Here is a 14,697-nt window from a genome sequence, read left to right as displayed (position 1 = left end):
AGCAATATAGCGTTGGATGCTTTATGATATATATGTATATCTCGTGATTTGCGCGCGAAATCCACCGAACCTGCAGTTATCGATCCGAATGCGTAGAAAATACTATTGATTCGATTCGGTGCTGAGAGAACCGAGACGAGAGACCCGTCCAATCTACCTCGCATATCTCTCTTCCTCCTCGTGTACCATTGCATTTACTAGCAAAGGTTCGAGAGGTGGAACCAGAGTCCTCCTTTCATCTTCGAATACCTTTCACGTGTTCCCTCTTTTTTTTTTTCAAGAGGGGATTGTAACTAGAATTTCAAGAAAATAGATTTACCAATCTTACAAAGTGATTTTCTTTTTTTTTTTCATACATATTTATGAGATCCTGATTTATAAACACGATTGGTTTTTTTTTTTTTTTTGAAAATTTTGTCAGAAATTGATCTGACTCAACGCGGGGAATTTATTAAGGGTGTGACAGATTATTTGAAATATTTTTAAAGAGGTGCGTGGGTTTAAGTGACCTATTAATTATGTTATCTCGCCACGGAGGAATGACTCGAAAACACTCGACATATAGAGGAGGATGTGTCAAGATGAATTTCTTCAGAAAATTCTAACGCAAGTCAAGTATGAAATATAATATAAAGAGGAGGAGGGGGGGCTGAAATGAAGAAAATGATACGCGAGGAAAGTAAAGTGTCAGAAAATGGAGAGATTTAGTAAAATAAAAAAAAATTGTATTAAATTTAAAAAAAAAATTTTAGATTCGTTTTTCCAACTTAAAATTCTGTAATTAAAAAAAACAAAGATTCAAAATGTTCAAAAACATTCTTTTTTTTTAGCACAAGAAAATTATTTATGAAAATTACGAGTCAAGTTCAAATTAAAGAAAACCTTTTTTTTACAAATATATGTACATCTACTTTTCGTGTAACAAATTTTTTATTAAAAAAAAGTTTCACAAAAACAGTGATAAAATTACAATTTTTACAATATATGAAATAAAAGTTGTTTTAGAACTGTGAAACGTGGAAAAAAAAAATCTAAACTTTGAACCTTTGTATAGTTTTGATTATCATAAATTACCATTACCATGTAATTGGAATTATTATTATTATCACGAAAGAAATTTTACTTTATATAAATGTAAAAAAAAGCGCTCACGTTTTTAAAATAAATTTTAGATTTTCCTTTTTTTTTGTTTCACGAGTTGATATATTTTTTTATTTTTTACTTCATTTACGTATCTTTTTTATTATTATGAATTTTTGAACGCGACATAAAATTCCGATAGAGTGAATGATAAATTGAAAATGTTTGAAAGCGAGTTTTTTTTCAAATAGAAAAATATTTAAATTGATTGGGAAATATTTTAGAACTGATATTAAAAAATAAAATTAGAGAAATTTTTTTTTAAGTCGATTAAAAAATCTTCTTTTTAATTTTAATAATTATGTAAAAATTCGTATTAACGATGGAGAAAAAATACAAGTCAATTGAATAAACTTCCAAAGAGTCGTTGTCATCACTTTTTTTTTTTCCTCCTTTTGTCCTAATCGTTCGAATTGCACAATTTCACGTTTATTCATCTCAAGACCCGATTAAGTTTGAAATATTGTATTTCTTAAATTGCCAATGTACATATATGTATATGTGACTGATTTCGTTAACGCTTCTTGATGAAATAGAGAAAGAAAATATAAAATAAAAAAAAAATAAGGCGACAGGTCGTGATGAGCGCATACACGCACAATCGTTACATAGAAATTATTCGTCATTGGTTTGAAGAGAGTCGGTGGGGTATATGTAATGTTGTATTCGTGTATGTGAGCGCATGAAGGGGCACAGGGGAAAATTACATAAAAGGCATGGAAACGAGTGAGTTGCCTGCCCCGTTGGCTTTGTGCTTTAGCGTTGCTCCTACGTCCTCCAGGGTCGTACACCCACGCCGCGATATCGTATTAAGCATTTATGTTTATGTATTATGTATATATGTATGCGTTCCTAACATTGGGCGTTAGAATTGCATTTTGCCGCCTGGGGGACATGATTTTCAAAAGAGTATTATAATTCCTTTTTAAAAATCAATTTTATTTACACTTCCTCAGGCACTTTTATTTTTTTTTTTATTTTCTCAAATTTTCCTAATTTTTTATTTTCTCAATTTTTTGATAGTCCCAATTTTTTTGTCTGAAAAAAATTTTTTTTTTACTTTGTATTCTCAAATATTATTTAAAACTTGTTTTCTAGGCTAATTTGTAAATGGGAATGTATGATGCAATATGGTAATTAATAATCTATGGCACTTGGTGATTGCAAGATTGAAAAGCAAAAAAAAAGAACACGTAATGTGTGTTGAAGATTGAGATCTTAATAAGGAATTGAAGATGTGTTTATAATTTTTTTTTTCGTTGTAATATCTAACGAAAGAAACTAATTTAAAAAGCAATTGATTTTTAATTAGAAGAATTAAATTTTGATTTAATTTTTGAAAGAAAAGTGAAAAATAATGTATTTTTTGTTTCTTTTTAGATCGAGGGGAAGAAGAACGTGATATCGTGGCCGATGAAGGCGATAAGACGAATACGAGTAAAAATTAGAAATTCATCGAGGAAAACGATAAACGACGAGGTGGTGGCGTTGACAGCAACACTGGCAAAAAAGGTCCTTCACTAGGTCTGATGTTAGCGGATATTAACGGGAACCTGGCGGATCTGAGAAGCGAAGCGATGGCATCGCAGAGGTTTTGTCTGCGCTGGAACAACCATCAAAGCAATTTGCTTTCTGTTTTTGATCAATTGCTTCATGACGAAGCTTTTGTCGATGTTACGCTGGCGGTCGAAGGCCAACTACTCAGGGCACACAAAATGGTTCTGTCGGCGTGTAGTCCTTATTTTCAGGTAAAAAAAAAAAAATTCATTTATTTATTTAAAAAATTATAAGACTTATCTTAATAAAAGTTAATTTTACTTGAATTAAATAAAAATATATTTCTAAATGAGATGAATTATTGCAGGCCTTGTTCGTTGGACACCCCGACAAGCATCCAATAGTCATTCTAAAGGATGTCCCCTATGTGGATATGAGAAGCCTCTTAGACTTTATGTATCGAGGTGAAGTTAGTGTCGATCAGGATAGGTTGACGGCATTTTTAAGGGTCGCCGAATCCCTGCGAATAAAGGGTCTCACTGAAGTTAACGAGGACAAATGTGATTTGCCAAGTATCACGTCGTCGTTGCTCAGCAATCAAAACACAGTACCTCCACCACCACCGAATTTACATAGAATAAACCAAATTGGCTCACATCATCATATCTCGCAAAAGAGGTTCCATCATATGTCGAGCCATCCATTATTGGGCTCGGCGTTGACAGCACCAAAGAGAAAGAGGGGCCGACCAAGGAAGCTGAGCGGCTCATCGGACACACCACTTGAATCAATGGGACAGGATCATCACAGCAGTTCTGAATTGGTACAGGGCTCGCCTGAAATGATGGAAATGAAAATGGGCCTCGATTTTCAGGGCGATGTCTCGGCCAGTGGAGCCGGCAGCAATGGCAGCACCAATAATGGAGCGACCTCAACACCCAACAGTGCCAATTTAGCAGCCTTGTCAAGACAGGACGAACCCACGGAAAATGGCACTGACATTCCGGACTCGATCACAAAAAGAATCAAACGAGAACCTGAACCGACTCCCAGTACATCGGCGCAGGGTTAGTTTCTTTCATTTTCTTTTTTTAAAATCAAAAATTCTGTTAGCAGATTTTTCAAATTATACAATTCATTTTAAAACGAATTTTTACTTTACTAAATTTTTAGCTAAATATTTATTTGATAGAATTAAAATAATTAAAAAAAAAAATTAATGTTGAATTGAAAAATATTTTTAAAAAAGTACAGAACCTTTCAAGGAAAATTATTTTTTAATTTAATTTTATTTACTTGTGCTTTATTTAATGAAAATTATTCCTTTTATTTTTAGCAACGGAGGAGACTTTTGCGCGTCCACAGAGTAGACAAGGAAGTGAAGGGTTCAAGCAAGGTAAGAAATCCTAGTTTTTCTTCTTGCTTAATATGCGCAAAATTATCAACCATTATTTATAACCTTATAACAATATTTCAGTGCATTGCTATTCCTTTAAATAACCATTTTTAACCTGTTGATAGAATTTTTTTTCTTCAACATTTTTTTTTGAATCCATCTCACTAAAACCCAAAAAAAAGAACTAAATCGAAATTATCGAAATTCATCTGCAATTCCCTTTTAGAAAACAACTCTTAGTAATTCATGCAATATTTTTCACTGATAATCCTTTTTGTTTTTAATTAATTTTTTTTTTCTTTTTTTTTTTTTTGTCTTGGAAAATGTAATGTGAAGTGAAATTATAGGCGAAGCAGATTCATCGATGTCAAATTTCAAGCAACTCACGCGAGACTGGAATTTTATTTCTCGTCGGGAAATTCGAAATAGAACAATTTTTATTGTCGCTTTTAAATTTTTGATAAAGAAGATGAAAATTTTTTTTTTTTTTTTTTTTTTAATTTTTTACCTGCATGTCGACATATAATATATAAATAGAACCAAAAAATATGTGATTTCTTGATAATTTTCATAAGGAAATTAATTTCTTTTTGGTTTTAATATATGAAAACGACATTTATGTTCGCAAAAAATTTATTTAGCGACAAAAACTGATAAAAGTGTCCGCGAAAGTGAAACGGTTTCTTATATTAGAAAAACTTTCGTCGGTTCGTGACTCGTGTTATCAGAATACTTTTTTTTCTTTTACTTTTATATTTTTGTGAAAAAAGCAAAACCTTTTTCTTTTATTAGAAAAAAAGGAAATGTAAATTGAAAATTTGTATTTTTCGTAGAATTTTTTTTTTGCTTTTAAATTGAAAGAAAATTGATTTTTGCACTTGAGTAAATTTTTTAACTTGATCGGAAAAAATTAATTACAATTGTTAATTCAAAAATGGAAAATAATGATATTTTGCGGGAATATTGCTGCAAAGCCAACCCCCCTGCATGGTGTGTGAAGTATGGTCCCTTAGCTAAACTAAGATTGCTCGATGACCAAAAAGACGCGTAGTTGAATATATCCATGATATCGTCTCTCGTTCTCTCCTTTTTTCCAATTATCATCATTCATTCCCCTCATTCTCTTTTTTTTCCACGTTCAAATTTTTATATATTCTAAAATTCATTTCAATTCTCAGCTCATAAATCTAAGTCAGCAAATTACATATAAGTTTAAATCAGTTTATGAATTTTATTTATATGGGTATTTTCATTTTTTTTGGAAAAAATTGTTCATTTTAAAAACACTTGAGAGGAAAATATTAAATTATTAATATTAAATATTAATTAATTAATTATTAATTAATTTTCAAAAATATATTTCTCTCAATGTGTTATTCATTATGAAAAAAAAAGTTTTTTCATTAATCAAACATATTTTGTTCGAGAAAATCAGTTTTTTTTTAACGAAATTTTGATATGAAGATAAATTTATAATATTAATTATAAATAATTAAAATTATAAAATAAAATACTTTGTCATAAAATGAATTATCAAAGTATTTGTTAAGAAATACTTTTTACAGTTTAACATATTTTTGTTTTATAAAAGAAATAAAAAAAATTTTTTCAATGTTAAAATTAATTTTTAAAAAATTGAGTTGATTTAAGTCAAAATTAAGGAAATTTATTAGAAATTGTAAACATTTTTTTTGTTATTAGAAAATTTTTATTTATCCTGCTTTTTTCTAGATTAGATTTTTTTGGGTACTTTATTAAAAAAAAATATTTTTTTTCAAAAACAATTAGCGAATTAAAAATTATAGAACGTGGATTGGAATTGAGAGAATGGGGTAAAGAGAAAAAATTAATTCTTCTTTAGAGAAGAAAATAAAAAGAAAACTGGAAAAAATGAGGGAACTATTTGATGTATCAAAGTTTAATCAACTGCAAGTACGTTTTCCCTGAATGCTGTAGAGCCTCCAAAGATATTCTAACCCCCCAAATACCCGTATTTTTTTACACCGATTCTCGTTTTTATATAACACCCATGTATTTACTTGTTCGGCCAATGTGCAGTATTATTTCCCGTTCGTATCGGACCTAAACATTTTTTTGAACCCCGCACAAGATTTTTTTGTAAAAAGAATAAAAAATAAAAAAGAAAAAAGAAAATTGCATCTCGCTGCCATTGGCCACTGGTAAAAGGAGGGGGTGGAGCCAGCTAGCGGTGCTTAAAATTTTTAAACGCTGGTTAATTTTCCTCTATTTCGTTCGTTTATTATTTTTTTTTTTATTGCAAAGAAAACAATTCATATTTGAACGCGATAGAATTTTAGCAAAAAAAGAAAGTAAAAGAGAAGAAAGAAAAATCAAATACAGACCGAGATGACGATAAAAGGAAAAAAAAAATATATGCAGTAAAAACGGTGTTGAGAGAGAGAGAAAGAGAGGGGAAAAGAATAATAAAAAAAAAAAGAAAGGAGAGAAGGAAAAGCCTTCGTCGATCGTCGCTTCTGCTATACCTAAATTTGCATTCTTCTTTTTTCCAATTTAAACAAAAAAACACGAGAATCGATTGTGTTTCTTCTTTTTCTTGAATAGATGTTTTTTCCAGAAAAAAAATATGAATGTTATATTTTTTAAAAAAATAAAATATATGTATATACATATATATGTAATAAAAAAAAAAAAATCGGTGAAAGTGATGAAAGATCGAAGAATCGGTCGATAGTGACACGTGTTACTTTGTTCTATTGCGCAGGTGAGTTGAGAATTGAGTCATCTTTGTTCAATTGACGTTCCTTTGCGCGGGGAAGCGAAGGATTTAGGGAGGCCAGCCGTTTAAAAAAAAAAAACCGTTTTTAGATATCATAAAAAAAAAGTTTTTTTGAAAAATATACCAGTGTAGTTAATGATCATGGAAAGGTTCTTTTTTCCTCAAATGCGTCCTCTATCGTTGATGCCTCACCCTATATTATATTCAATTAGATTTTTACCGAAAGATTCAAGTTTCATTTCAATTTTAATTCACATTTTTTTTTCGAATGTCGGAAGAAAGTTTGTGAGCGTGTCTGTTTACATGTGAAAAAAAGCTTTTCTGCTCCTTGCACAATTTATTTCAAACAAAAATGTAAACAAAAAAAAAAGTTATTGTTTTTCTGCTTTTTAATTTTAGATTTTAAAAAAATTATTATTGAAAAATTTTTCTGTTTTTTTGTCAATAATATTAAAACAATATTTTCATTTGATGTCATTTTATTCTTTTTTTTATAACTTTCACATAAATTTATTTTATGTAAATTTTTTTTTAATTTTAAATGCTTTTCAATTTGTAATTTATTTAAATAATTTGTAAATAAATTTAATTATTAATTTAATTTAAAAAAAAAACAGTTTTGTCATTATATCGAAAGGAGTGTAACGAGTGTTTGCTAGGGCGTGTGAACGTAAAGTTAAGATAGAAACGAATATTTCGAGAAATCTATTTGAATAAGAAGTGACGAACGTATAATAAATAGAAGGAAAACATTGCGAAATTTCTTGGTTTGAATGAAATAGACAAAAAAAACAACTTTATTCTTTGTTCGTCCAGAAGACAATTTTTTTGTTCCCAAAAAAAAACATGTTTCAGTAAAATATAACATGTTTGAAAAAAAATTAGATTTTATTTATTATTTTATAAATATGAATAAGATTATTATTTAAATTAAATTAAATATACAATATAATATTGTATAAATTTATTTTATACCTTTTTTATTGGGAAGGACATAAAGCCCCTTTTTTGCACTTGGAAGGGCACTTTTTTTCAATTTGTTGTTTTTTTTTTGTATAGGGCAGAGAAATGAAAATCTATTAAAGACGAAGAGAAATGAGAGGATGTGTGAAAGATTGAAAGAGGTGGAGGGTAATTGAAATTGAATCGAAGGGAGACGAATATTCGTGCACATGTAGACAGACACAAACACATGCAACACAAAACGGTCTGAAAATTATGAATAATAAAATAAAATAAAAAAAAAATCGCGATCTCTACTTTATGCTGGCTCTACCCTTCCTTTTTGCTTCCCCCTACAAAGCGAATGAAAATATCTATTTTTATATACGTATACTCATTAGTTTATAGTCTAATCTAGTTGATTTTTTTCTTTTTTGTTTTGTGTTTTTTTTTTTCATATCTTTTTATTAAGTTCGTTAATCATGTATTGTACGATGACAAATAAATTTATTACTAATAATTAATAATTATTTATTAATTAAATAATTAATTTGATCGTACAATGTGTGATTAATTTTTGAAGAGAGAAAGAGATGAGATTAAATGTGAATTCCTTTGCAGACGGTGAGGAGACATCGAGCAGCGGTGCACAGTCGCCCGGTCAAATACGTATTAATTTTGAGAAATGCTTTCGCAAAGAATACAGCGCGACGAGTTTCCAGGGTAAGACAACATCGTCAGCTGATGATCAACAACAACATTCGGACTCGGAGTCGGATCAAAAGACCGTGTCCAAAGATCATTTGAGTAGTGCCATATTCAATCTGGTCAGCGCCGAGTCGGAAATCAGTCAAAGTGATTTTGAAGGCTCATTTAAGGCTGAGAATGAAAGAACTGAGGGATCGGTCCGTGATTTTTGCGTTAAAGAAGGTGACGTCTATCGTTGTACCGTGTGCCATCGTACCTACACACACATCAGCAATTTTTGTCGGCATTATGTTACATCACATAAGCCCAACGTCAAATATTATCCATGTCCGGTTTGTTTTAAAGAATTCACACGCAAGGACAATATGGTCGCCCATGTTAAAATTATTCACAGCCTAAAGCCGCACATGAACCTCACCAGCAGCAGTAATAGTAGCTCGAGCATGGGCCAACAACGGTAGAACAACGCTGCTCGCCAAAATTCGATAAATTCAATCATGCCATCTTTTTCTATTCCCGAGTCTTTTGATTCTTATTTATTTTCAACTTTACATCGCAATTTCTAAAAAATGCTTTTTTCAGTTAAAAAATTTTTTTTTCTTTTCTTTAGCAAAAAAGAAGGTATTTTCGAATTAAAAGTCATTCGTGTATTTTTCCACGCTCATGAGACTGATTTTTCAAAATGCAAAAATGTGGATGAAAAATTTAATAATGATTTTTGAAAAAAATGGAGGGGAAAAAATTCCAAAGATGCAAAACAAAAAAAAAAAAAGAATTATAATTGAGGTGAACGAAATTATAATTGTGCTAAAAAGAGGCTATTTTAGAAATAAGAATTTTAGAGATAAAAAAAAGCAAAACAGATACGAAATATGAATATTTACATTCAATTTTCGAGGAGATAGAAATCTAAACTTTTTATCACTTTTTTTGTGATTTAAATTTTTCATCCACATTTGTTTATTGTCGCATTTTCGAAACTGTCAATTAGACGTTAAGTTTGGAAAATTTATATAAAAAGAAAAAAAAAAAATATATATATATATGTATAAAATTTTGACTGTTAAATTTTTGAAAAATATTACATGGGCCTCAGGCCAGTTGTTGAAAATAATGTTCGCATTTTACGAACACGAATGTCTTTTATTTGGACGATACTTCTTTTTTGTTAAACAAAATTCGGGTAAAATTATGAAAAAAATATGAAATTATAAAGAATAAAAAATTATAAAAGAATCTTAGAAAAAACCAGGTAAAAAATGTTAAAGAATAAAAAAGAAACGAAAGAATGTGAATAGAATAAAGCTCTGACTGGTTTTATTATTGTAAAAGCTCAAAGACGGGAGTTGATGTAAAAGTCTATTTGAAAGAGGCAATTGTTGTGCATTGTACGAGAGAAAAAAAAATTACGTAGTTGATAATTAGGTAGAGGCTGTAGATAGATAGGTGGATGGGTAGATAGATATGATGAGAGAAGAGGCGAATCAGAAAAGAAAGAAAAAAACCGTTTTTAAGTAGCTAGATAGATAAATCGGTAAATCAGTTTTGTTTTTTGTTTTAGTTTTTTTTTTTGTTTTTTTTTTTTTATAATTAACGACACAAGGTGCGTATCATGTTATATGTTTCACATACGCACCTAAAGTTCGTTTTTGCAATAATGGGACAAAAAAATCCAATCGTGAATATTAAATATTATATTTTAAATTAGCAAGTCCGACTCTACGCCTGTCCGATGATGAGTCTCCTTTTTTTTTCTCGCTGCGATATTTTTAATTTCTTCTCTTTTTTCTCTTTTATTTGTTTATTTCACTAAATAAATAAAACAAAAAATGACATTTGAAAAACAAAATTTATCAAAAAGATGTCATATATTTCTATTTTTTAAGAAATTTTATCTAAACTATTTTTAGATTTTTCAAAATTGGTCAAAAATAACTTTTTTTTTGAGTAGCAATTGATCAAAAATAAACTTTCTAAAAGAAATGTGTCCAAAAAATTTTAATTAAAAAATATAATATTTAGAAATTTATTAAAAGTATCTTTGTAAAAGATATTTAATTGTTAAATATTTTAAATACAAGAGACAAAAAATTTGTTCTAAACGCTAATCGAAGGGAATTATTGAAAATTTTTTATTGTTAGTGTTGAATTATTGTATATTATTAGCAATCGTAAATATTAGTAATATAATATTACTTTTAGATTATTATTATTATTATTATTATTAGAATTATAATTATTTTTTATTATAATTATTTTAAAAATGGGGAAAATAATGTTAAAAGTAAATTAAAACTATCGTAGCGGGTTTTTTCGATGAAAAAAAAAGAGAATAGAGATTTTTCAGCCATGAAAAAAAAAAGTCGAAAAAAAGAGTCGACCTCTGCATGTTACAATAATTGTTAAACGCAACGGGCATTAAGTTACAAAAGAACGAGCTTTACCGCGTTCGCGGATCTATAAAAAGAAGTATATTACATACACAGGCATACAAAGAATTTATATATATATATATATAAATATATATATTGTGCGGTATCCAACTAAGCGTTTTTTTAAAAAACGAAAAACAGTTCGGTTGTAAAAGTAAAAAAAAAAAGAAAATTGTGAAAGTTAAAAAAAAGGAACAAAGTTTTTTAGGGGGAGAAAAAAAAAATTCAAAAGCAAATATATTTACTATTATATTACCGAGAATCAAATGTTACGTAGTACTCGTATCAAATATGTTCAATAATAAAAATATATATAATATAAAAACGCGAAAGTTGATGACGAGTGTTTACACATTTTTTTTTTTTTTTTTTAAATAAGGGAACCATGTAGACTGAGTAAATGCAATATATATGTATATGACAACTGTTCGCCATGTTATTGAGAGCCGTTTAGAGAGCTGTTGTCAAAGCTGTCGAGAGCCTGAAAAAATAATTCGCGGATAGCGTTAAGAGGCTGCGGGTGTTTGATCCGCGTTCAAAGCAAACGAAACAAAGTTTATAATAGACGATTACAAGAAGGCGGGATATGCAATTTTAATATTTTTTTTTTGTTTTTTTTTTTTTTTTGAAAGACTGCCGAGGGACGATTTTAAACGACACCAAATACAAGATAGTACTGACATTGGATAGACTGAAGGCACCTTAGAAATAACTTAACGCCTTAGCCGAGTTTTGCCAAAGCCATAAAAACAAACATCTCATTAAAAAAAAAAAAATAAATAAAAACGTTGATCTCGTCTCATTTTTATATTCATCCTTCATAATTTTTTATGAAAAATATTACGAATCAATCGTACAATTAAAAAACTAAGAGGCTAGTGCTATATTTCCGTCGATATATTTAAAAATGAAAAAAAAAACACACACACAGGGTAATACGTGTCAATAATTTTTTTTTTTAAAAAGTGATTTAAAAAATTTACAGACTTAAGTGATAAATGAAAAACAGATTTAAGTGGCTTCTATTGACGCCAAATATCGTTAGTGAAATTTAGAAGTTAAAAAGATAAAAAATAGTCTTTCTATAATACTTGGAGCTGTTTTTTAAAATCGTGTACATATTTCTGCGAGAATGATTGCGAGACGAAGGATGTGTTTCTAAAAAAAAGAAAGAAAATTGAGATTTTTTAATAAGAGATGATCAACGATTTAAAGTGATGAAAAATAGATTAAATGGAAAATAAAAAAAAAAAAAGAAAACGGCAAATGGTTAAAGCTACGGCCACGGCAAATGGTATAGGCTTAGTTGCAGGACAGCACTAAATACGATCGTAGCTTACTATATATTTTGCACCTTACACTCTGTCTTTCCTTTTTCGCGCAATTCAGCGGAAAAAGGGAAAACCAAGCGATTTATATACAAATTTTTTCACTAGTTGGGCATAGACAGTAGACGACTAGAGGCTATATTATTAATTAATTAATGAAATCATTAATTAATCAATTAATTACTATTAGTATAATTATATCGAGCTATTGTTACTTTGAATCAACGCGTTCTTGTGCATATATTATATATAAAAAAAAATATATATATATTATATATTTAACATATAAGGGAAACTAAAAAGAGAGGCTCGTTCAGCCACTCTTAAACCGACCAGTGTTGTTCGTTCGTTATTTAAAGAGAATCTAATGTCGCGATGCTATTGATCCTTTGATTATTATTGTTTTCATATATATAGTTGATAGGGGGAGGCGAACATCAAATTTTTACACATTAAAAATATGATTCAGTTAAATGAAAATCATTTTTTAAAAAAAAGGTAAATTGGAGAAATTGTTTTATTTACTTTGATAATTTTTTCTTTTCTCCAAATTTCAATTTGTGAGTTTATAATTTTAATTAGTCATAATTTCTATTAATTCTATTATTTTATTCTGCTATATTCTATTTATTTACTTTTTTTTCATTATTTTTTTATTTCACATAAAATGTTTTGTTATTTTATTATTTCATTTTTTTTTTGAAATATTTTATTTCTCTATCTTGTGTTATAAATTTTTGAAAGATTTTTTTTTTGTTTTTTTAACTTTTGCAGTTTTCATTTTGTAAACTAATTATTATTTTTATTTAAAAAATAATTAATTTTATTTTATTAAAAATAAATTGGTATTTGTTTCATTAAAGTTAAAAAGAAAAAATTAAATTAATAAATGCAATGATAGTTTTGTATTTTTATAAAATTTATTTTAAAATCAAGGGAAAAAGCAAATATTCTGTTTTTAATTAGAGAAATAATTGAGTAAATATTAAATTTTAAATTTAATTAAATTCATAAAAGTAAAAACACTTTTTTATTTTTATAAAATTTATTTGGAAAAAGCAAATATATTCGGTTTTAATTACAGAAATAATTGAGTAATTATTGAAATTGGAAAATTAACGTCAGTTTTCATATTAAAAATTAATAGAAATTTTGAATATTTTTAATTGCTCACTTTTTTAAAAAAAATATTAATTTAAAGGGCGTATAATGGAATAAATAAATTTAAAAAAAAATGGCAACTATAGATACAAAACGTAAAAAAAAATGGCAGCGACTAGACAGCTTACTGATAACAAAAAAAAAAAAAACTAAGTAATGCAAACACATTTGATAATCACTGAGAGGCTAAGACTAACTCTTTTTTTTTCTTCTTCTTAGAGAATATAATCTCGCGATTAATCGAGAGAGCAATATATATGCGATGTCCGCAATTTTGTTTGTAAAGTGTTATTGAGAATTTTTATAGCGGTCTCGTTTCATTCGTTGCGTGGGGTTGACCTGCGAAAAAAAAAGAAAAAAAAAAAGTCGCACGAGGGATACAACAAAAAAAATATGTGCCTTCTTTTATTGCGACTTGTATGTTCAAAGAAAAAAAAAAATATGAAAAAAAAAATGAAAAAAAAAATGAAAATGAAAGCTAATATCTATTGTAAATAGGTGTTTAACAATTTTATTATATTGTTCGTTAGCGTTATTCTCTCGTAAGCAGGCCAAAAAATTGTTCTTACACGATCTTTATAGCGTTATATATATATATATACATATTGTCTGAATTTTTCATCCGTAGAGTATCTACGTACGCACGTGTGATAATCATTGTCCTTTTTCTTGTTACCTGATTCGCAAGTTTTTGATTCTTTAAAGTTTTCTAAAGAAACAAAAAAAAAGAAAAAAAAAAAAAAAGAAACATAATAAATCGACAAGAAAGTTGATTAAGGAGAGAAATTTTTATTAAAGTACTATGTTATGAGTACAATATTAAATATTATAGAATTATTAATTTTTGTTATGGCAGAGAGTAAATCAATTTATAGAGTATATATATATATATTTATGTAATAAGTGATTGTTGCAGTGTCGTATCAATAGTTATTTCTCTCTTTTTTTCTTGAATTTCTTTTTCTTTACTTTTTGGTTTTTTTTACATTTGTTTTTTTTTATTAATTTTTTTTTTCTTTATTTTTTTTTTGTTGCTTTTTCTATTTTACATTTTCTTTTCCTATCTCTTATTTATATTTTGCTCTTTCTATTATTCTTATTTTTATTGATTACTTTTTTTTCAATTTTTACAAAAAACTATATTTTTTGTTTTTATTTTTCGTTAATTTTTTCCTTTTTTAACAATTTTTTTCGATGTTTTTTTACACTTTTTTTTTTTTTAAATTCCTTTCTTGGCTTTTTTTTTAAATAAGTTTTTGTTCCCTTTGAAAAAGGGAATACAGTCAATATATATATACTATCGAGATCGCGCGAACACTGCTGCGAATTTATCAA

At 28.0% G+C, this 14,697-nt stretch overlaps 1 protein-coding gene across 5 annotated transcripts in view; it reads left to right on the top strand.

Annotated features, from left to right (window-relative positions):
* The window catches only part of LOC127277034 (protein tramtrack, beta isoform-like), a 58,784-nt gene that overhangs the window by 29,959 nt on the left and 14,128 nt on the right, over positions 1 to 14,697 (top strand). For 4 of the 5 annotated variants that reach the window (XM_051297834.1, XM_051297833.1, XM_051297837.1 and 1 more), the window contains 3 exons: positions 2,521 to 2,888; positions 3,005 to 3,704; positions 3,974 to 4,033. In XM_051297834.1, the coding sequence (XP_051153791.1) occupies positions 2,670 to 2,888; positions 3,005 to 3,704; positions 3,974 to 4,033 (979 nt within the window). In that variant the 5' untranslated portion in view covers positions 2,521 to 2,669. Of the gene's footprint in view, positions 1 to 2,520; positions 2,889 to 3,004; positions 3,705 to 3,973; positions 4,034 to 8,354; positions 12,134 to 14,697 lie in introns of those variants that run through there. The other variant, XM_051297836.1, reaches the window with a different exon arrangement.

Source organism: Leptopilina boulardi, unplaced genomic scaffold (genome assembly GCF_019393585.1).
Source record: "Leptopilina boulardi isolate dan_hultmark-lab unplaced genomic scaffold, ZJU_Lbou_2.1 LbouV2_165, whole genome shotgun sequence".
NCBI lineage: Eukaryota > Metazoa > Arthropoda > Insecta > Hymenoptera > Figitidae > Leptopilina > Leptopilina boulardi.
Note: the sequence above shows the minus strand (reverse complement) of the source record. Positions and strands in the feature narration are given on the sequence as shown.